Source organism: Anolis sagrei, chromosome 3 (genome assembly GCF_037176765.1).
Source record: "Anolis sagrei isolate rAnoSag1 chromosome 3, rAnoSag1.mat, whole genome shotgun sequence".
NCBI classification, from domain to species: Eukaryota; Metazoa; Chordata; class Lepidosauria; order Squamata; family Dactyloidae; genus Anolis; species Anolis sagrei.
In genome coordinates, this window is record NC_090023.1 from 257,416,380 (window position 1) to 257,441,122 (window position 24,743).

Genomic DNA, 24,743 nt, shown 5'->3' on the forward strand with positions numbered 1-24,743 from the left:
GCAGTCAATTCAGAAGGTGCCAAGTGTCAGCTTCATATGGGCCCATTCAGCCTACTCAAGGTCAAAGGCGTGTCTGAACATCCATGTTTTCAGGTTGAAACGGAAGGACTGAAGGGTGGGGACTAATCTAATCTCTTTTTGAAGGATATTCCAGAGCTATGGAGCCACCACAGAGAAGGCCTTCTCGTCCCCACCAGCTGCGCTTGAGACTGTGGTAGGACCTCATTGAGTCGCCTGTTAAGGGCTGAAAAATGCGGTATAGAAATAAAGCAAATAAATAAATAAGGGCCTCTCCTGTCAATCTCAGAGCCTGCGCCAGTTTGCTAAAAGAGATGTGGTCTCAAAGATAGGTTGGACCTGAAGCAAGGTACACTTAGTAATACAAACTGAAATCAGGAGAAATTACACTCCTTTTTTTCCAGCCATGTATGTTTCTACATTTCTATGACTCTTGTCTGGTTTCTGCATTCTCATATCTAGAGTCCCGGGATTCCTAACCATGGATTCCCAAACTATGTTGGACTATTGCTACTAAAAGCCATTTCCATTATGGTTAATCTTCTGAGAGTTAGGGATTAAAGCTTGGAAATGAATGAATATATTCATGTATAAATTGATGTCGCTCATCATTCAAGGGCGGATTTTGATATAACCCATGGACAGGTTAAGCGTCATTTTATGGAGAAGGGAATGCACCACTACTGCCTTGGGCCCACCACCACCTCCCCGGCATTGAAAAAGGGCAGAAGCGGTGAACTGGTGGAGAGAATAGAGGGGATTGGCAGTTCTTTTAGGTTCTCCCAGAATAGACTATGCTTTTGCCTTTTTACGATTCTACTCAGAGAAAGGGATGGTTCCTTTTTTATAAGAGTCAAGGTTCAGTATTTATACTGACTCATGGACCAGTCACCCCAGATGTTTGGGATCTTTGCCTAAAATTTCTGGACTTATACATTAGTATATATATGGTACATTATGTATTAATATTGCTCTAGGCCTTTAAGCTTACCTGATACGATCAGAGTGGCCATCAGTGGTGCCTTTTCAGAACTTTAGGGCTGCTCGTATTGCCTGGCATGCTGCCCTCTTGACTTCTAACGCTCTCTCTGGTTGGCCTGACTGATAGACAGCTACCTGAACCTGAACCTCTGGCTCTGTCCCATCCTGATCTAACAATAAATCTGAACAGAAGAATCCATCTAGCAAACACCTTAGCCAACGGCGTGCCCGAGCTTCCTGTTCTGCGTCCAGACCCGGATCTGGATCCACCTGCACGATGACCCCAACCAATGCCACTGGATTATAGTAGATGCAGTTCTTCAGCTTGTGTAGCATTTCTGCCAGTCGGTCCAGTTGGTCCCAGGACTTTAGGAAAGGAGCTCTGCACAGGAAAAAGATGAGCTGGGAATAGATCCTTTCTTGTTGCCTGGAGCAGCCATTTTCATTGGAGAGGTTCCTTTCAGGCCTTTGGCTTTCTGCTTGATCACAGCAGATCACTGAGCTAGTCACATGGAAAGCTGGAATGGGGAATTTTGCAAACACTTCCTGGCGGAAGTCCTCCACCACCGCTTGGCTTTGGAGCTCCCCAAGCAAGTGGACATTGCCTCCCATCATGAACTGAAGGGTCACAAACTCCAGCTCCAGCTTTTCTTCAAGGGGAAGGTCAGATCTGGTGACAACCCCCAACAAGTCCCTGACTAGCTTGAGCCCTGCTTCTTGATCTTGGCTGTTCTGCCCTGCCAGCTTTCCATGGACTTTCCCGGCATTCTCTGCAACATCTCCCCAAGATCTCCCAACCTGCCTCAAGATCTTTTTGTGAGTTCCTCTTGACCAACTCCTGAGCACTTCCTGGTCTGCCCCAACATGCTCTGTGTTTTCAATCAGGTTTTCGGTAGGTGGCTCAATCAATTCTTCGTGCCTTCCTTGGGGCTGCTCCTTGATCTTTGGCCTGGCTCCTCCAGCTACATCCATGGCAAAGTCGTAATCCCTCCCAATGTTGTCTTCGATGTGTGGTTGAGCAGCTTCATCAAGCACTGCAATCTCTTCCTGGGATCTCTCTACAGTCGTATCCGACTCAGTTTCATCCATCTCTGTGATGAGCACCTCAAGCGTTCCATTGAGCTCTGTGATGTTTTCCTCAGCGTCTGCCTCCTCTTCGATTCCTCCCTCCAGATCCATTCCCTTGAGGCGCCTTCCTCCCCCCGGTTGATTTCCCCAGATCCTCCTGACTATGACTGGCTTCCTGTTACCTACACCTATGGCCTCCCTTGTGTCACAATACACCTTGACCCGACTCATTCAATGCACATTGAGTTTGGTTCAGCTTATGAAAGTCACAGCTATCCCCTTAACATTGTCATGAAATATGATGTATGGTTTGAATGGAATTGTATGAAAGATGTATGGTTGGGGGTCTATATAGTTTATAAAGATGCCATTCTAAGATTGAAGCACGGAAAACTGAGAAGGAGGTGAAGAATTCATGGACGATAATTACAAGTTGTTGGTGGGAACTGTGACAATGATTGTTAAACTTTGGGTAAATAACAACATGTTTACATTTTCAGAGACAATGGCTTGTTAAGTTAAGGAAATGTTTACAAAGTTCCTTACATTAAAAAGGAAGTTAACACAAGGCTCCTTATGTTTACCTACACCAATTAAGGAGAATCAATATCTGCCAGGAACTGGGGAGCCGGGATGTTTCAGGCTGGGAAAACATCATTTACAACTTTGGAACAACATCGGCAAGAAATATTGCTGTATAAGATACCTTATTACAATTCCAAATTTGTTGGAGATCGGAGAAGTCTAGCCCATCCACTGCTCTTCTCCATGGGAAGGAGAGAGAGGTGGTATATTTGGGAGTGGCAGATCTGCAATTAAAAGCAGAAGTCTGGTCACTTGCTTCTTTCTCGGGGAAAGAATGCATTTTGGAAGTATTGGAAAAACAGCAGATTTGCAGGGGGGGGGGAAATCTGGCCTAAGAGGTATTTTTCTCCGTGAGATGAGAGGAAAAGAATGGTGAAGTATGCATAAGGAGGATTGAATGTGTATGTGTGTGGTGTGAATGCTGAGTAAAAATGTAATTCCCCTTTGTTAGCCAATGTAACTGTAGGTTGTTTGTGGATTCAATGTAATTGTATGGAATCTGTACATCTGTATGGCCAATGTCATTCTGATACACTTTCTCATACAGTAAAATTGCAATAAAAAGAACCTATGCTTTAAAGTTATTGAAAAGTTATTCATAACAACATGGGTGGCTGCTATTGTATTCCTTGAAATGATAGATGGGCCTCCACCTGGAGGCCCAAGTTCCCATCATAACTTGAAACATAGCCCTCATCATGTCTCCTCTCAGCCTTCCCTTCAGCAGCTCTTTAAGCAGCTCCTCATGAAGCTTATTCTCCAGACCGTTGATCATTTTAGTCGCCTTCCTCTGGACACATTCCAGCTTGTCAGCATCTCCCTTAAATCGCAGTGCCCAGAACTGACCAAAGCAGAATAGAGGGGGATAGCACGACTTTCCTGGATCTAGACACTAGACTCCCACAGTCTAGTGTCTATTTATTTTTTGAAATGATTTTTTTAGCTGCATGACATTGTTGTCTCATGTTTAACTTGTTGTAAACATGGGTAGCATTTCGCTATTTTTTGTGGTGTTATGTACCACTGATACATCATATTATACCAATTTTCCTTTAAATCCTAAGAGTAAGTAAATTTTAATTTTTGGTTCCATATTTTTCCCAGTCTTCCGATGTAACTGTATGCCTAATATTTGCTGCCTTTTTAATCATGCAGTCTTTCACTTGTTCTGTTTCTGTCGACCATTCTCATAATTTTTTTTTATATTTTAGTTATTAGCTTCTTATGTGTTTTGTCCCAGAAAGTGTCCTTCAAAAATCTTATTTTCTTGTCATTATTGTAGTATTCACTTATTTGTCTGTATGGGAATTAAGAGATATTCTTATCTAATTGTGTAAGTTCTTTAAAGGCTTGGTTACAAAGCCACATTTTCACTCTTGTGGAAGGTCAGAAGAGAGGGGGCTGATCTAACATCGCTGGGGGGAGTTCCACAGTCGAGGGGCCACCACTGAGAAGGCCCTGTCTCATCTTCGCCAATTGCGCCTACGAGAGAGGCAGGACTGAGAGCAGGGCCTCCCCAGATGATCTTAAACTCCACAGTGGTTCATAAAGGGAGATACATTCGGACAGATAAGCTGAGCCAAAACCATTTAGGGCTGTATAGGCTAAAGCCAGGTAGCGGATTGGCAGCCAGTGGAGCTGATACAACGGGGGTTGTACGCTCCCTGTACCTCGCTTCAGTGAGCAATCTTGCTGCCACTCATTAGACCATTTGTAAGGAGGAAAATTTTGAGGGACCGCAAGAAGATCCAACCAGCCCATACTTCAGGAAATAAAGCCAGACTGCTCATTGGAGGGAAGGATATTAGAGGCAAAGATGAAGTACTTTGGCCACATCATGAGAAGACAGGAAAGCTTAGAGAAGAAAAAGGAAGGAAAAAGGAAGAGGGGCCGACCAAGGGCAAGATGGATGGATGGTATCCTTGAAGTGACTGGCTTGACACTGAAGGAGCTGGGAGTGGTGACGGTCGACAGGGAGCTCTGGCGTGGGCTGGTCCATGGGGTCTCGAAGAGTCTGAAGCAACTGAATGAATAAACAAACTTCTGAACAGTCTTCAAAGGCGGCCCCACGAGAGCGTGTTGCAGTAGTCTGTTCAGGATGTAACCAGAGCGTGGACTACCATAGCCAATATATAGGATTTCCATTCTGTTTTTTCAATATTTCTCTGTAGGTGAGCCACGTTTCTTGTCCCAAGTCTCTTCTTACTTACTTACCTAGGCGATCCTTCATTGTCCGAGTAAGATTGTCTTCCAAGATCAGTGTACTGGAGGTGGGGTACGTAGGTGACTGTGGAGCCCAATTCTTGATCTGCATGTTCTCCCGCAGTGAGGGCATTGGTTTCCAGGTGGAAGGCGGTCTTGGTCGGGGTTGGCTTGACGCGCCTTCCTCTTGGCACATTTCTCTCTTTCACCCTCCATTCATGCCTCTTCAAATTCTGCAGAACACCTGACCTCCAGCTGGAGCGCTCAAGGGCCAGGGCTTCCCAGTTCTGTGTCTATGCCAGAGTTTTTAAGGTTGGCTTTGAGCCCATCATTAAATCTCTTTTCCTGTCCTCTAACATTCCGTTTTTCGTTCTTGAGTTCGGAATAGAGCAACTGCTTTGGGAGATGGTAGTCGGACATCCGGACAACATGGCCGGTCCAGCAGAGTTGATGGCGGAGGACCATCGCTTCAATGCTGGTGGTCTTTGCTTCTTCCAGCACACTGCCTTTTGTCCACTTGTCTTCCCAAGAGATTTGCAGAATTTTAAAGAGGAAACGCGGATGCAATCGTTCCAGGAGTTGCACGTGACGTCTGTAGATAGTCCACGTCTTGCAGGTGTATAGCAGGGTTGGGTGGACAATAGCTTTATAACCTAGCACCTTGGTATCCCTACGGATGTCCCGGTCCTCAAACACTCTCTGCTTCATTTGGAAAAATGCTGCACTCGCAAAGCTCAGGTGGTGTTGTATCTCAGTGTCAATGTTGACTTTTGGGGAGAGATGGCTGCCAAGGTAGCAGAAAAGGTCAACATTTTCTAATGTTACACCATTTCTAATGTATCTCTGGCATTGGAGAGGGATTGGCTGGTGACTGCTGGAAAAGCACTTTGGTTTTCTCCATGTTCAGTGATAACAGGCCGAGCTTCTCGTATGCTTCTGCGAAGGTGCTTAGAGTGGCTTGTAGGTCTTCTTCTGAATGCGCACAGACGACGTTGTCATCAGCATACAGGAGTTCTATAACACGTGTTGTTGTAACCTTGGTTTTGGCTTTCAGTCTGCTGAGGTTAAACAGCTTGCCATTCGTCCGATAGAGAATTTCCACTCCGGTGGAAAGCTTCCCGTCAACAAGGTGAAGTATCAAAGCGATGAAGATGGAGAATAAAGTTGGGGCAAAAACACATCCCTGTTTGACACCGGATTCCACCTTAAATGGGTCACTTTGGGAGCCATTGCTGTCCAAGACTGTTGCCATCATGTCATCATGGAGGAGTCGCAGGATGTTCACAAATTCACAGCCAGCCCTGAGGTCAAAACCTTCTAATGTCAAGATTTTTGTTTTGTTTCGTGTCGACCAACCTTTAGCTCAAGCCAAAGGCCTCATAATATAATTTAAGATCTGGTAATCCAAAGCCACTGCTATTTTATTTTTGAAATGATTGTCAGCTCTCTGACAACTGTATATCATTCCTTGTTGAGGAGAGAGTGTGGCCTTTGAGGCCTTTCCAAAGGGAGCGCCTCCTCCTTTATGCCTCAATGAGCGTGCCTAGGGGGGCGTGGCCAGGGTGACAGGAATTCGTAGCCTTCTCAACCGCCTGGTGCGAGGGGGCGTGGCTAGCTGCAGAAGCCCCGCCCCTTTCTCGTGACAGGAATTTGAAGCCTTCCCAACCGCCTCGTGGGGGCGTGGCTAACTGCAGAAGCCCCCGCCCCTTTCTCGTGCCAGGAATTTGAAGCCTTCCCAACCGCCTCTTCCGGGGAGGCGTGGCTAGCTGCAGAAGCCCCGCCCCTTTCTCGTGACAGGATTTCTAAGCCTTCCCAACCGCCTCGTGTGAGGGGGCGTGGCTAGCGGCAGAAACCCCGCCCCTTTCTCGTGGCTGGGATTCGAAGCCTTCCCAACCGCCTCGTGCGAGGGGGCGTGGCTAGCGGCATAAGCCCCGCCTCTTTCTCGTAACAGGAATGCGAAGCCTTCCCAACCGCCTCGTGCGAGGGGGGCGTGGCTAGCGGCAGAAGCCCCGCCTCTTTCTCGTGGCTGGGATTCGAAGCCTTCCCAACCGCCATCCTCGCGGGTACCATTCCGAGGTACGGCAAGGGGGCGTGGCTATCAGCAGTAACCACGCCTCCTCTCTCCCCATTGGCTGTGCGTGGCCTGCGTCCGTCCCTTTCTGCTCTCCCCCTCGCCCTCGGCGCACGTCTCTTCCGTTCCGGCGTCGCTTCGCTTGCGGCCTGCTCAAGGTGAGTCCTGCGGCGCTTCCTCTCACTTCACGAGGCGAGGAATTGAAGGGAGGGCCCGCTGTGTCTTTATTTGGAGCTTAGTGACTGCCTGTGGACATTTGATTTTGGTCGATATTTGTGGGAAAGCGGGAAGAGCCATTCCTCGGACCCAGTCCTGTTATTATTATTATTATTATGGCTGCTGTTGATGATTCTTCAAATGGTTATATATATAGATATATAGATGATATATTTGAACTATATTATTATATATACGACGACTTATGATATACTATAATATATTATGTAATACGAATACTGGTAGTGTATGATATATATTGTGATATAATAATATAGTACAATATAGTAATATATAATATAAAATAATAAAGAGTAATATATATATATATATATGTATATATAATATAAAATAATAAAGAGTAGAGACATCAGACTGGCAACAAAGATCCATTGCCTGGTCAAAGCCATGGTATTCCCTGTAGTCACCTACGGATGTGAGAGCTGGACCTTAGGGAAGTCTGAGCGAAGGAAGATCGATGCTTTTGAGCTGTGGTGTTGGAGGAAAGTTCTGAGAGTGCCTTGGACTGCGAGAAGATCCAACCAGTCCATCCTCCAGGAAATAAAGCCCGACTGCTCATTGGAGGGAAGGATACTAGAGACAAAGTTGAAGTACTTTGGCCACATCATGAGGAGACAGCAAAGCCTAGAGAAGACGATGCTGGGGAAAGTGGAAGGCAAAAGGAAGAGGGGCCGACCAAGGGCAAGATGGATGGATGGCATCCTTGAAGTGACTGGACTGACTTTGAAGGAGCTGGGGATGGTGATGGCCGACAGGGAGCTCTGGCGTGGACTGGTCCATGAGGTCACGAAAAGTCGGAGACGACTGAATGAACGAACAACAACAACAACAAATATAATAACTGTATATTATATATTCTAAATCTTCAAGGCATTTTTGCCTTGAAAACCCTTCCTCCCGGATCTGTTTTAACTATCTGGATTTTTAAAAATCCACTTTATAGAGTGCCTGATCTAATAGAGAAAACCAATGTCTTTTCTTGTCTTGTACAATATTAAATATTGACAAATTTATTACCTTTTATCTATATAAAAATAAACATGTAATGTTCGAGTGTGGGATTAACATAACTCAAAAACACTGGACGAGTTGACACAAAATTTGGACACAATACACCCTAACAGTCCAACAAGTGTCCATCACCCATAAACACACACAGACACAAAACCCCAGTGGAACAGACTTAAAAAACCTAAAAATACACCATATATACTGTATATTATACACACAGGCATATACTTATGCACATGTACACATTCATACACACATATATCCACATTTATACATATATACACACAAATATGCATATAGACAAGCACACACATATACACAATATGCATGTACACATATAAACAAACAAATACACAAATATATATACACACACACACACATATATATATATATATATATATACGCAAACGCACATATATACACAAATATATATTTATTTACTTCATTTATATACCGCTTTTCTCAGCCCTTAGGCGACTCACAAAACACATATACACAGACTGGGCCACAGCAATGCGTGGCAGGTGACGGCTAGTATTACTAATAATATTGCAGTATAGTGTAGTCTAATAATATATTATATATACATATAATATAGATAATATAATGTAATATAAGATAATACAATAATGATACAGCCTAATAATTTATATGTGTTATGGTAATAATATAATATATTATATATACATATAATATAGATAATAATATAATGTAATACAATATAATCATACTGTAAAATTATAATAATATATTACATATAATACTACTGTATACGAACCCACATGATCTCTTTGATCATCTGGGGAGGCCCTGTTCTCGATCCCACCAGCATCGCAGGCGCGATTGGTGAGGATGAGAGAGAGGGCCTTTTCGGTGGTGGCCCCTCGACTCTGGAACTCACTCCCTAAAGACATCAGACACGCTCCAACTTTGGCAGTCTTCAGGAGGAAGTTGAAGACGTGGCTGTTCCAGTGTGCCTTCCCAGAATAATGATCCCATAGCACTTTGTCCTCCAAAGCCCTTTACATTTTCTAAGTCTGCTCGTATGCCCTTTCACAAACACCAGTATCAACTTCCGTTCATGTCCCAGCATATTTCCAATTTTAACTTTACATTTGGCCTCCCCTCTGTTTTTAATTGTGTGTTATTTTATTGATAATGTTGTTTATCTTATTGTCTATGTTTTTAAATTGCTTGTATTGTTGTTTTATTGCTTGTATTGTTGTTGTTGGGCTCGCTGGTGTAGGCCGCACTTAGTCCCTTGGGGAGATGGTAGCGGGGTACAAATAAAGTTAATAAATAAATAATAATAAATACTGATAATATATAATAATTTATAATGATAATACTGTTTTCTTTTTGTATATTTGTATATTTTAAGCTGTAATGTTTTTGATTGTGAGCCGCTTTGAGTCTCCGAATGGAGAGATATAGTGGGACATAAATAAATAAACCTGATCTGTGAGTAACTAGGCATCAAACTGTGTTGTGAAAGTAACCGTAGCTACTCAAGAATAAGGCATCTTTCCAGATGAGTATACTCAGAGGTAATTGTGCGAAAGAGTGCAAACATAATATCCGTCTTGCCTGGAAATCAAGCACAAAGGTCAGAGATGAGAAACAAGGTTCGCAGTGATTCAAGAGGCCTCCTTCAGACAGCGATAGGGGGGTGAAAGGGAGGTGTTTATTAAATCCATGTTCAGAATAAGAGAAAAGGCTGTGTGTGTGTGGCTATACACTTAAAACATTGTCTAAAACAGAAAATGTCTAAGAGCCACACTAGCTGAATTGTTATCTAGATTTTCTTTTTTTGGTTTGTTTCTTTTCCAGTGCCATCTTGTCATCTTCCTTTCATTTTTTTTTTCGGGACCTTTTATAGAAAAACATCTGCCTTTTTTCTGCCAAGGTTTTTTTCATTGATTTTATTTTAATTGAGATTTTTTCCATCCTCCCTTAGTAGAAGTTTTTATTATAAAAAGATATCTGCAGCTGTCATATCTATTAAAGCAAGCATCAGTTATGTCACTGCTTTCTCCATACTCCCCCTAGTTCCAAAGTGAGAGCTGAGTCCTGATATGGTTGAAATGGACTAGGCCCCTTCACAGTATCAGTGTAGATTTCCTCTCTAGCCAAACAGAATTTTCATGTTGATGTCCTTCCACCAGCAAGAGCATGATCTTTTAGCTTTCTTTCCAATTTTTGCAATCTGGCATTGTTTATGTTGATCTCCAATGAACTCTTGCCCATTCCTTCAGTGTCCTTGTAGTTTGTAAACTAAGAAATTACAATACTATTTTGCCCGTTGATCTGTATACAAGAATTCAGCCTCTGAGAAGCTTTTTTTGATGCAAATGAAATAAAGAAAAGGTGCACACACTCAGCTTTTGTTTCAGAGATGAAGGAAAAGAATCTTCTTCGTGGTTACTTCTTGTATTCTATATGTAATGTACTCTGTCACATCTCTGTATTTGCCAGAGTATTCAACATTTATAAATACTTCCAGAATTAGAAGGGATTGTTTGTGCATGTTTATACACAAAAGAATATGTGCAGCATAAAGTGTTATAATCTGAATTAAACATTTGGGATTTGTTTGTGTGATTGTGTTTCTCTCTTTTTAGATGCTTCATCTGTTGTCAGAAGCTGTGTAGTCAACAGTCCTTCTGTTCTTATTTCACTTTTCGGTAATGAAGAGTCCATCTAATAAGCTGAAAGACCTGATTATATAATCATACGGCAGAACACAGTTAAAAGTGGTGTACCAAGTGGGTTTTTTTTTAATCTGGTATGTTTTCAATTATGTTTTTTATATTTATTCTATGTATTTTAGATGTATTTTAATTGTTTTTACTTTTCTAATAGAATATTTTTAGCTAACCTTCTGTTTTATTTTAAATTGTATGTCACCCTGGGTCCCTTGGAAAGAGAAAGGCGGAGTATAAATGAAACCAGATACATAAAAGAATAATTAGTGCCTCCTAGAAATTAGCTAAACTGGCATAAAAGTCTCACAAGTGTGCCTTGTGAATAACGCCCTAAAAATTGTGGATTTGTCATTTAAAATTGGGAGCCATCTAGATGGGATTGCTATACTGGAAGGAGAGAGGCTTTTTCAAAATTAAAACAAACCGTTAAGGGAATTGCTACCCTCCCTGTAGACATCAGACAGGCGCCCTCCCTTATGACATTCCGCAAGAGACTAAAGACGTGGTTGTTTGAGAAGGCGTTTGACTAAGTGCTACAACAATTGGCAATGATGATTGGAACGGAATATGGATAACGAGATTGGATTGTGATTCTATGATGAGACTCGTGAATGATTTAGTGTAATTGTATTATTGATAGTGATGTTGTTGTTGTTTGTGATATTGCCTTTATTGTAAATTGTTTTTTTATATATGTTGTACACCGCCGTGAGTCGCCCTAGGGCTGAGAACGGCGGTCTACAAATGCAGTAAATAAATAAATAAATGGCAGATAAAGATGCAAATGACATTTTGTTCCCATTGATTTTTCATCAATGTTGGGGAACACAGGCTTGTTTTGCCACAGCCATTAACGATAAAACCTTTTTGTTATATTTTGTTTCATTGTTGTCTTTTTAAATCTCACAGTGATAGATATTCTGGGAAGGTTTTACAGAAACCTTACATATTTGTGTTCAATAAGCTTTAGAAGAAAAATCAACCCAAAAAACCAGAAATGACTTACAGGTCAATGTGTACTTTAACTCTTGTCAAAAAGTAGGAATGATCCCCTAAGCAAGAGCTTAATCTGTTCTGGGAGAACCTGAAAGAAGCAACCAGCCTTTCTACTCTCTCTGCCATGAGGCCACTTCTAGCGTTTTTGGATGCTTGAGTGGGAAATGAGGGCACTGACCAGAGGAAGCTGGCTCAGAGTTGGCATTGATGCTTTCTCCTCTCTGCAGAATTAAATGACATTATGACATTCCTACTGTTGTTTCTGTTGCTGTGTAATTTCCAGCGTTCTAGCTCCTGCGTATCAGCAAAAGCCAAATTAATTGGATATGTCATCCATCCTCTGAAACATTAGCCTAAATCAATTTGTGGATCTCAGCTAGACTCCATGAGCACTTACTGTGTAGATCCCATTGATTCATCCGGTCTGTTTTAGTTAGGACTGACAGTTGGAGTCATACCCCTGTGACTGACAGACCAGTCTCCCAAAAATTCAGGTCATCTCTGTATGAACAGTGAGTCCTTGATGTCTTCTGGGATTTGGTTTTAGAACTCCCTGTGGATACTGAAATCTTTGGATGGTTAGGTCCATTATATACGTCCTAATAAAATTGTGCCCCTTATATAAAATGGCAAAATCAAGGTTTGCTTTTAGATATTTATAATATTTTCAAACAGTAGGTGGTGGAATCCGTGGATGCAGAATCTGTGTTCACAGAGAGCATGATGATCTCTCGCCTTAGTGCTTCTTTTTAGACAATATTGGATCTTGCTAGCAGTCAGACTAATCATGTTGGTTAATTACTGGGGGTGTCCTAATTCCTGATCTTGGTGGTTGAGACAGCTTATCTGTATCTCTTCACATTGAAAGAAAGAGCCTTAACAAGTTCTTTCAACTGTTTCAGACTGAAGCAAAATGAATGAGCATCCGAAGAAGAGAAAAAGGAAAACTCTACATCCTTCCCGTTATTCAGGTTAGTTAGGAACAGATATGTTTGCTTACTTAAATGGTAATGCATTTTACATTTTCTTCTGAGCATACTAGTTAAAGATAGAAATGGATAGCAGAAGTGAGAATTACGGTAACTGTTTAAGTAAGGATAGGCAATATCTGTGTGAGGCTAGACAGCACTAGGAGCAAGCTTCATGCAGCCCATGGAACGCTTTTCCCAAGCCTGGTTCAAGCAAGGCACTAGTTTGGATTTATATATTGTTTTTACTACACTGTTAATTTAAAATGAAAGTTTATTGAATCTGTAAACTATGTGTAGAGAGCCAGTATAGTGTAATGTTTTGAACACTTGGGCAGCCTAGAGCAAGTCGCTCTCTCTCGCCCTCAGAGGAAATCAGTGGTAAAGCCTACCACTTAGGGTTGCCATAAGTCAGAAATTATATAAAGATACAAAACAAAAATATGGGGGCTGTTATATATATATAGTTTGTGTATATCAAAATACAATTTTATGGTGCTTCTGTTATTTTGTATGCTTATGTTTGCCTTCTTTCTTTGTAGATTCTTCAGGGGCCCCAAAATATATAGACAACAGTGGCATATTTTCTGACCATTGTTACAGTGTGTGTTCCATGAAACAGCTTTCTGATAATCGAGGTAAGGCTTCGCGTTTTGCTCCATTTTTTCACAGCTTTGTTGTTGGAGTGAGGTGGAAATATGTCTGGGGAACATATCCTGCAAACCATATGGTATCTGCACACAGCTTTTTTTGTCATCGCAGCACAGATGGTGTATGCACACAATATAAAGACATTATGTTAGACTAGGGTATCAGCTCTTTCCATCTTTCACCTACTTTTATTGATTTTTTAACTGTGCATTTCAGTTTTCCCTAACAACTGTATTTGTAGGCATGGCCTAAATCATGATTCTACAAAGGGCAATGTGTAGATCTTGCATGGTAGGCAGCCAAACCCATTTTATTCCCTGATGCTGATGAGTTGAGACACTGGTGACATGAATGCATGTGTTTTAATTAAAAATAATAATAAATCTGTCAAAGTAAAAGTTCTCCATTCTGATCTGAGGTCATGTTCTCACTAACAATATAAAAAGTAAGTTTACACTTGAACAATGAAATCTGAAAACTTTTAGTAAAAATATTTTAATATTTTTGCTAAATAATATATGCCGTGGATGTAGCGTACCTGGATTTCAGTAAGGCCTTCGACAAGGTCCCTCATGACCTTCTGGCAAACAAACTAGTCCAATGTGGGCTAGGCAAAACTATGGTGAGGTGGATCAGTAATTGGTTAAATGGACGAACCCAGAGGGTGATTCTCCCCAGTGCTTCCTCTTCGTCCTGGAAAGAAGTGACGAGCGGAGTGCCGCAGGGTTCCGTCCTGGGCCCGGTCCTATTCAACATCTTTATTAATGACTTAGATGAAGGGCTAGAAGGCATGATCATCAAGTTTGCAGATGACACCAAATTGGGAGGGATAGCCAATAGTCCAGAGGACAGGAGCAGGATTCAAAATGATCTTGACAGATTAGAGAGATGGGCCAAGACTAACAAAATGAAGTTCAACAGTGACAAATGCAAGATACTCCACTTAGGCAGGAAAAACAAAATGCAAAGATACAGAATGGGGGACAATGCCTGGCTCGAGAGCAGTACGTGTGAAAAAGATCTTGGAGTCCTTGTGGACAACAAGTTAAACGTGAGCCAACAAACAATGTGATGTGGTGGCAGAAACAGCCAATGGGATTTTGGCCTGCATCAATAGGAGCATAGTGTCTGGATCTAGGGAAATAATGCCACACCTGGAATATTGTGTCCAATTCTGGGCACCACAATTCAAGAGAGATATTGACAAGCTGGAATGTGTCCAGAGGAAGGCGACTCGAATGATCAAGGGTCTGGAGAACAAGCCCTATGAGGAGCGGCTTAAGGAGCTGGGCATGTTTAGCCTGAAGAAGAGAAGGCTGAGAGGAGATATGATAGCCATGTGAGAGGAAGCCACAGGGAGGAGGGAGCAAGCTTGTTTTCTGCTTCCTTGGAGACTAGGACGCGGAACAATGGCTTCAAACTACAAGAGAGGATATTCCATCTGAACATGAGGAAAAACTTCCTGACTGTGAGAGCCGTTCAGCAGTGGAACTCTCTTCCCCGGAGTGTGGTGGAGGCTCCTTCTTTGGAAGCTTTTAAACAGGGGCTGGATGGCCATCTGTCAGGGGTGATTTAAATGTAATATTCCTGCTTCTTGGCAGGGGGTTGGACTGGATGGCCCATGAGGTCTCTTCCAACTCTTTGATTCTAATATAATTAAGAATTTGCTCCCCAGTATATTCCACTGAATTTAATGACCCATACTTCTGAGTAATCACGCATAACGTTGCACTGTTAATGATATTACTAGGATTGCCTGGTTAGATAATTGGGTATTTTAAATTGCTATGTGAAAATAGAGTGAATGACCTTGTTAATATGTAATTAAAGCAAGGAGAAAATCTACTGGTCAGCTTACAAATGGTATAAAACCTTGTATGGGGGTGGGGGGATCTGTTTCAATTGAGATATTAAAATATGCAGCCTCCCAGATTTTGTGAAATGGCAGTTACCCAAGACAACATAGGCAATAATGAGGGATACTGAGAGTTGGAGTCCAACATCTGCATAGCTCCAATTCTTCTAATGCAGTGGTTCCCAACCTTTGGGCCTCCAGGTGTTTTGGACTTCAACTCCCAGAATTCCCAGCCAGCTTACCAGCTGTTAGGAACTGTAGGAGCTGAAGTCCAAAACACCTGGGCGCCCAAAGGTTGGGAACCACTGTTGTAATGGATACCTGAGTATCTAATTAAAGGGAACCATCCCTTACAGTACAATTTTTCTTTAAGTAGAAAAGGATCACCAATACAAAGCTAGTTGCCTTTCCCTGCATCATCTCCCTGAATTCATTCCGTATGGCTTTGGCCACAAGTCCAGCATTTAGCAGGTGTTTTGTCTTTTAATTCTTCTTCTCTCCTAAATATGCAAGGAAATTATCTGTCTCAGCAGAGTTCTCTGGGAGGAACCCTACAGAGAATCTCTTCTGAGTAAACATCCATGTATGTGGGTGAGATTTTTGAAGTAGATCAGTAGGAGAGTCCTGTTCATGTTTACTCAGAGGTGAATCTCACTGTGTTGGGTGTGCTCATCCCCTTGAGCCCTTAGGCTGTTTAATTGAATTCATTATTATTATGTTTATTTTTACCCTGCTTTATCTCTCCTCAAGCAACAGCTAATATTAAAAGTATGACCGTACAATTTAAAATATAAAAATGTGCAAACATGAAAACAGAATTAAATATAATAGTATTAAAATGCATAGTTAAAAGCCATTAAAACATATGTAAAGTTTAAAATCACATTCAATTCCATTAAAACAACAATTAAAAGTGGCCATGGGGTGAACAGGTAACTCATGCCCCATGAACCAGGAAAAGGCTGAGAAGCAGGTGGTTGAAGGGGCTCTCTTTCTGCTCTCCAGATTTGAAGCCATGGGGTTCAGAATGCAGGACCCCAGCTCACATTTGGAAGCCTTTGAAAGGCTGTGTGCTCAGCACCATCCCGTTCAGCTGTGAGATATTCTTCTTGTTATGCTCCAGGCGTCCTTGGCGAGAGGGCTTGCTGGCAGGTGTCCGGGGGGCTTCCTTTTGGAAAATAGAGGCCGAGAGGCTGTTACCAGAGAATTGAAGAGGGATCCTCCGAGGGTCAAGCAGGAAGGACTCCTGGTGCTCATGCTCCCAGTGCTCCACTCGGTCCTGAAATTCCACTTCAACCTTGGGGAAGGTCTCCTTGTAGGGGGCCATCCAGTTGGAATTGCTAATTTTGCTGACCACAGGGATATTCTTGCTGTTGCTGGAGGAACATTTAGAGGAGTGGTGGTTCTCATGAAATTTTTCCTTGATTTAAGTCTACTGAGAGGAGGCTGATAGCCATGCAATGGATGGCTTTCACACTGTCCAACTTTATTTTTCTCGCAATTGGCAGCAACTTCCCATTTCACATCAGGGGGACAATGCCAACTAGCTTATAGAGTCTATCAGCAGGTGTAGGTCTAAGACTCCCTGTGTTTTGAAAGATAACGATTTCTAATTTCACACTGTATGATTGGCTGGTTGCTCAGAAGGGCCTCTGCTTATAATTCAGGCATGGGCAAACTTGGGCCCTCCAGGTGTTCTGGACCTCAACTTCCACCCCTGTGATTATCCTACATGTTTCATTCAGTACTATATTCACCTGCTTCATATAGAAGTTGATGAAAATCATTTTTATAAGTGCTCACAAAACAGTTTATGAATCACTGCTCACAAACAGGACCTAGATTCAGCTCCCATGAAACACCTTTGGTAATTATCTTTGGTAATTGGCTGTCTTTCAGTTGTGGAGTCACAATTACAAATGGCATGAAATAAACCTAATCCGCTTAACTTACTCTGCTTCCCTGAACTACATTTCCCAGAATTCTGCAGGAGCAACTCCCACTATTGCCTCCATTCTGCAACACAGGTGGAAAACATCCTGAGCCTCTAATTGTCTGAGGAAAGAGCTGGCTTAAGCAAGGACTGTTCTGCAGCTCTTTTTTTTTTTTTTTTTTTTTTTTTTTACATAATGAAGCTTTAGGTTGACTGGATAATTGCTACAAGTACACTCAAAGTGGCATATCTCCAACAGGAGCTAGAACTGGCTATCTTAGGACGTCTTAGGCTTTCAGTCTGTTCAGTATAATCAACCACTGAACTGTGATGAAGTATTAAATATACGTGAAAACTATCAAGATGTATCAAATTATTTTGGTACAGGGCTTGGAAAATTATATTTTACAGCAAAATAATGCATATTCCCAGCATGGGTTTTTTTTCAATTCCTGTAACATTTGTTCAGATGGATTTGGGATCTTTTGGAAACAAACTCCACTTATGGGGAAAAAGTGGTCTACATTTTAACTTACTCAGCAAGTAATCTACACCCACCAAAGCCAGGCTGGAATTCTTATTATTTGAAAATAGATTTCTCATTATTTGCTCGCCCTATAGCTTGGGGACAGAATAAGCTGTCTATGTGATATAGGGCTACCAATATGAACTGACTTAGGAAAAGACCACCAAAGTGTCCTTTTTCTCAACAGGGAGGTTTTATAACACAGTGCACACCCCAGATACTGATGAGGAAGGGAGCCCAGAGTATGCTCCCTGGAGTGGGAACCAGAATAATGTCATGGGGTCATCCTTCATGGATCCTAAAAAGAAAGGTAAATGGAAAGATATTTATGTCAGGTGGCTGCATGGGAATGAGTTCTAATTGTGTTTCTCTCCTACTTTTTAATGAAAAAATTGAACAACTAAGAAGAAACAGTATTATTAATAAAATTCCCAATTGAAAATTTAAAAACTTGAGATCCTCTGTAATGTTGTACTATTGAGCTTAGATATGAAATCTCAGGTTCAAATAACTGGTTTGAAGGTTATCCTTACCTGACCTCTTGCTCTCCTTGCGTCATCTTATCAAAACAAGGCTAGGGATGACACAGCCTGCAGCTACATGTGATCTGTGGGTTCTGTCAGAGTCCTGTCCACCAAATTACTGTTAAATAGCTGCACACCATCTCATAGCCCCAAGCAGTCCAAGGTCATCCACAGCAGTCAGCCAAAATTAAGGTTAGACACAAACTAGTCCAAAATTATTTCCAAAATGTTTAAATCAGGTCAAAGTAATCCACAGCACTCAGTCAAAATAAGGGTGAAACACAAGAGTAGTCCAAAGTTCTTTCCAAAATGTTTAAAGCCAAGTAATTTTACCAACCAAAACATAATCACCAACATTTCCTCAAGCAGGTAACTAAGCCAGCCTCCAGCTACTTATGCCACTTTCCCAAGTGATCCCACATGTTGGCCCTCCTCCCTGCCTTCCAACTGGATCTCCTCAGCTGAATTGCATCATTTCTTAATTGCAGTCTAGTTGCTTCCTGAAGTCCCCGATTCTGCCCTGACTTTGTATCCCTATTTCCTTGGGGCTGCTGCTCCGCTTTGCAGAGTTGGGTTTCTTAGTGCTGCTGATCTGTGTTTGCCCCTGACTCAGATGCCGGAGGAAGGAACCCTTCACCTTTATCCTGAACACAAGCCATGAGAAGTTCACAAAGAATTTGGTTGACAGAATAAAATTTGGGACTCAGGAAGCCTGGCTGAATTTCATAACAGAATATAAAATAGGGTCTAATGTTGCTGTACTTGCAGATGTACTCAGAAATCGCTGACGTCAGTGGAACTGTAGCCTTAGCCGTTTAAGAACGAGCATTTTATTGAAAAAAATGCTATTTTTATTACAGCAGAGGTGAGCAAACAGCCCCCAGGGCTGTTGTTGTTGCCTCTCAGGGTCCCATAGAATCCAGGGGGCGAAATGTTCCTTTCGGCCCCAAGGAATATTTGAAGCATATTTGTACCATCACCCCACCCCAGGTGACTATAGGCCCAGGAAATTCCTCCTTTAAAATTGGAAGTGTTTTTTTTAAAGTCCCTCATAGCCCCAAAAGGTGTTTTTTTGGGGGGCTGGGGGTGGGGTGGGGGGTAGTGGCATGTTCGGTCTCCCAAGGAATTATGTCATCCATGTTCCACCTCGGGGCTGGTTCTCATCTCCATTTCTAAGCCAAAGAGCCGGTGTCGTCCGTAGACACCCCCAAGGTCATGTGGCTGGCATGAGTACATGAAATATCGTTACCTTCCCACTGGAGCAGTACCTATTAATCTACTCACATTTGCAGGTTTTCAAATTGCTGTGTTGACAGAAGCTGGGGCTAACAGTGGGAGCTCACTTCACTCCTCAGATTCAAACCAGGGACCTTTCAGTCAGCAAGTTCATCAGCTCAGCAGTTTAACCCACTGTGCTTACCCCCTGAATTAATAGCATGCAATATAGAGTATACAAATATCATATATACTTTTTGTTCGTACTCAGACTATTTGAGGACGGAAGTCACTTTGCAGGTCTAAAAACCAAGACACCAAAAAAAAAAAAATTGTTGCTAGGTTGTGTGCATTTTTTATCAAACTGATTAAAATGGGAAAAGGAAGAAGTCCTAGAATAGCCTTATTATCATTATATAATAGTAAACAACTGAAAAAGAGGACAAAGGTGTGATAACAGACTTATTAACAATAGCAAGACTGCTTATAGCAAGGAATATACAAACAGAAGAGTAGAATAAGGAAGTATGGAAATTTTCAATAAATGACAAGCTTACATGTAAAATTAAAATTTAAAAGAGGAATTTAGAAACAAAGTGATTTTGATGTATAAAAAAAATATTGAAAGAGGATTCAAAAAGAAAGATGGAAAGTTACCGCCACAAGAGGAAATGAAAATTTGGACAGATGATATATAAAAGGAGTGGCTCAGAGAGAGGGGAACACAGTGCTGAGGGATAGAAAATATGTATAAGCTTAAAAATAATAGTAGATGCCAAAAAGATAATGTATTGTAGATTGTACTAAATATTATGTGTCTGCTGTAAAATAAATGATGTATAACAAATGTATTGAAATATGATAAAATAAATAATTCTTTTTTAAAAATGGGAAAAAGAAAATGTGATTCTTTGTAACTTTGGCCTTCCTTATCTCCTTTTTATAGATAAACCCTCCAACAATGGGATTTTTAAAGAAAGGTGTGACTCGCCTCTATTCAGCGACAGCTTAACTGAAGAGGAGAAACCACTGGACATTCAGACGGTAGAAATTTCCACCACAGAAGTCCAGGCTGTGGAGGTTCATGACATAGAAACACAGACCATTTCTCCAGAGAAGCTGGAAGCAGAGGAGGCTGTAGAAATCCCAGTGGAGAGCTGCAAAGTGCATGAAAAGAATCCCCCTTTGAACATTACTATTCAGCCGAAATGGCCTTTGCTGAGGGCCAACAGCAGTGGTTTATACAAATGCGACCGGTGCACATTCAACAGCAAGTACTTTTCAGATCTAAAGCAGCACATTGTTCTGAAGCACAAGACGTGCTCAGAGGGCAATATCTGCCAAGTGTGTAAGGAGACCTTCTCCTCCAAAAAGGGACTTATTGAACACTTAAAAGTTCACGAGGAAGACCCTTACATTTGCAAATACTGTGATTACAAAACAGTAATGTTTGAAAATCTGAGCCAACACATTGCGGACACTCACTTCAGCGACCACCTCTACTGGTGTGAGCAATGTGATGTCCAGTTCTCCTCCAGCAGCGAGCTGTACCTCCATTTCCAGGAGCACAGCTGCGATGAGCAGTACCTCTGCCAGTTCTGTGAGCATGAAACCAGTGACCCAGAGGACCTGCACAGCCATGTGGTGAATGAACACGCAGGGCGGTTGATCGAGCTGAGCGACAGCTACCACAGCCGGCAGCAGCAAGGGCAGTACAGCCTGGTCAACAAAATCAGCTTCGACAAGTGCAAGAACTTCTTCGTGTGCCAACTCTGTGGCTTCCGCAGCAGGCTTCACACCAATGTCAACCGCCACGTGGCGATCGAGCACACCAAAATATTCCCGCACGTGTGCGACGACTGTGGGAAGGGCTTTTCTGGTATGTTGGAATACTGCAAACATTTGAACACTCATATGTCTGAAAGGATTTATTTGTGTCAGTATTGTGAGTATTCCACAGGGCAGATTGGAGACCTCAAAATTCACCTGGACTTCCGACATTCAGCTGAGCTGCCTCATAAATGCACCGAATGCTTGATGAGGTTTGGCAATGAAAAAGACCTTTTAAGTCACCTTCAGGTGCATGAAAATGCTTGATTGTTATAGTAGTGCATTTTTTCCTTCAAGTAATTCAGAATATTAGAACTTGTGATGTAATTTCGACATATGTTATCCTAAAGTCAAACTGCAAATGAATCGTTCCTTATGTCACTGGGAGAAAGTCACTTTAGGTACAGCCATAGTTATAATGTTGCTATACTTGTGTTTAATAATAAAATGGAAATCATTACATTCATAGTATTGTGGTATCATGGGGTTAATGTAAAGTGGTAGATGTGAACACCCACATGTGCAGACACATAGTGTCCTTGACATTTTCAGGCCTTTCGCAGATTGTTCAAGCTGTATCTGAGACTTTAAGCTCAACAGATTGTTTCATCTCTACAAATTTTGGATTCATGGATCAGGTTTTCTGTGGATAAAAGCAGAAACTATTTGTATTTTTGCTGTATGTCAATCTATTATTGTAATGTTTATTTCTGAAGACAACCTATTATAATATGCTTTGATTACCTATGAAGGGAAATAAAAATAAATGTCCTCAAAAAATGTACATCATTTGTATTCATAGTGTTGTTACTAATACATGCAGTCCCCAAGTTACGGACAGGATAGGTTGTGTAGTTTTGTGATTTTGGATAGCATAGGGAAGGGTTAAAACCCATGTAACGTTTTTTTGCTGTCTGTTCCTCTGTTCAGAAGATTTTACCTCACTTTCTGTCTCTGTGAGAATTGGATTTTGAAAAAAAAATGGTTTGTTGTGGAAACAAGGATTGGTGATAAAACCTCAGGGGAGACACCTTTTCCCCCTGATAATAACTCTTCCAAGAATGAATTTCCCATCCTTGGAGTAGATTTCTCTCACTTCCTGTTGTCTCACCCTTACTCTTAACTATGACTTGTTTGTAAGTCAGATGTTTGTAACCCAGGGACTGCTTGTACGCAACAATGGGAAGATGATGGAGGCTATCTTGATTTTCAAAGTAAATCAAAGTCTTGTATCATTTTAAATGTCAGTCAATTTCCATGCTAAAATTCACATCAGTGTAATATACAAAATGGTATGAAATATTTGGAACTTTTCATCAGTGGCTAGATCAGAAAAACAGGAAAAATGAAAAGCTTGTATTCAACCCATCTATTTCTGATTACATTATAAAAGAACAGGGAGGGGCAATATTCTAGTCAAGCTTTGCAGGGTTAATTCAAAGTTCAGAGTTTTAATTGGGTCAATGTGAAGATATGGCAAAAATGCAGGTCTTGCTTCAGGGCAATTTGTATGTAACGGCTTTAAACATTCAGGGGTGATATCTGAATTTCAGCCCAAAGGTTGGGGAAAATTGTAGACTTTCATCTAATACAGTTTGAGAGTTAACAGGAAGTTGTGCCTTCATCACTCACACCATGTAATGTCAGTTTGATAAACACATTCTTTTAAAATCTTGTTTAGTTGCTTTCCTGTTTCATATTTGCCTCTCTAGTGAGTGTCATCCTTGCATCTTTCACTTCCTCTCTCTCTCTCTCTGAGGTCAGGCTGCATTAAGGAGTTCAAGACAGACATTCCCTTCTAAGTAAAGGACATCACTGATGCGGTCAAAACACTTCAGATTACAAAAATGCCAAATTATAATGATGTTTGGGGAAAGCTTTTAGAACAGAAGTGCAGCTGAATAAATGGTGTCGGACTAAACACTTCAGATAGCAAAAATGCCAAATTATGATTATGTTTGGGGAAAGCTTTTAGAACAGGAGTGCAGCTGGACAGATAGTGTTGGACTATCAATCCCAGCATCAACTGCTAGCAAGGACTGGTGGGACGGTCAAATATCTGGATAGCTTCATGACTCCTACTCACATTCAGAATCTAGAATAACTACTGTGTCTGAACCATTAGTAAAAGTTTCTTTGTAACTGCTGTCACTAGAAAAGACGAAAGCATTTGTTTATGGTTTATTGTCAAGTTGTGACATTGAGAACGTGTTGTTTTTATACTTATGAATCCAATGAAGCCTACAACTGCCTGTATTTCCATTTTATTTAAGCCTCAAATGTAGGATAGAAAAATGAGTGAAATATTACCTGTATGTTTTCTAGAAGTGTGTTCCAGTGTGTCAGAGACATTTTTCTCTGTGCGGAATGCACATAGAATTGTTGTCTTAAATAATATTTGATTACACAAATTATTTTGTGTGAATAAAGTGTGGTGAATGCTCCTTTGGAGGCTTTTAAACAAAAATGGTCATCTGTTGGGGATGCTTTGAATGTGATTGTCCTGCTTCTTGGCAGGAGGTTGGACTGGATGGCCTACGAGGTCTCTTCCAGCTCTATGATTCTATGAATAGACATTGAACCCAAAGCTTTCAAAATGTTCAGGATGGCATTTAGTCCTGAGTGCAAAGAACAAGTAATGTTTTGTAATGAAACATGGCGTAGACTTGTGAATAAGGCCTGAAATGGAAAATAAAAATGCACATTTATGTCATCATTACATTTTTTTTATCTATGTGTCAAAATACTTTATTTAAAAAATAAATAAAAAAACAAACTAGTCTAAAATGTATGAGCCTTTACATTTCCAGACTTCAGTGATGCATAGAAGTTTCTTCAGAATGGAAAGTTGTTCCAGCTGGTAACAAAATTGCAGGTGCTAAGTGTTGATAGAATTTCAGGCAAATTCTGTGAACTCACAAAACATTTCAGCCATGCAAGCATAATGTATAATGACTCAAAACAAAAGTTTCCCATCTTAATTTTAACAGCAATACTCAGATCTGGAATATGTAAAATAACAAGTGTATGTATATGTAAAATACACTTGAATTTTTGATGTGGGTTAGTTTCTTTTAAAAATCAAGAACATTGTGCGTCTATTGTACAACTGCCATTGGAGCACAAAAGATACACCTGCTACATAAGACAACCTTCTGCCCCAACACTTAAGCAAACCATTGCCTATCTACTCAGAAGCAACCACTATGGGTTGTGCAAGATCACAGACTGCTATCAGCTGCTTCCCTTAAAAATGGAAAAGGAGGACACCTCACAGAAGATACTCTGGAAGTCACGAAGAAAAAACCAAATTTAATTCCATTTTTTTTCCTTTTTCTTCATCTTTATTTTTATTCTTATTTTTAAA

At 41.2% G+C, this 24,743-nt stretch overlaps 1 protein-coding gene across 2 annotated transcripts; it reads left to right on the top strand.

The window, feature by feature from the left end:
• The first annotated feature begins 6,873 nt into the window (after positions 1-6,873).
• Positions 6,874-24,092, top strand: ZNF639 (zinc finger protein 639). 2 transcript variants are annotated; one of them, XM_060767477.2, is made up of 6 exons: positions 6,875-7,083; positions 10,795-10,958; positions 12,777-12,845; positions 13,385-13,480; positions 17,995-18,117; positions 20,493-24,092. In XM_060767477.2, exons 3-6 carry the CDS (start codon positions 12,788-12,790, stop codon positions 21,641-21,643), a joined length of 1,428 nt encoding a protein of 475 aa, XP_060623460.2. In that variant the 5' UTR covers positions 6,875-7,083; positions 10,795-10,958; positions 12,777-12,787; the 3' UTR covers positions 21,644-24,092. The 2 variants fall into 2 exon arrangements, with proteins under 2 accessions (XP_060623461.2, XP_060623460.2); XM_060767478.2 differs by lacking the exon at positions 17,995-18,117 and having other exon boundaries at positions 6,874-7,083.
• The last annotated feature ends 651 nt before the right edge of the window (positions 24,093-24,743 follow it).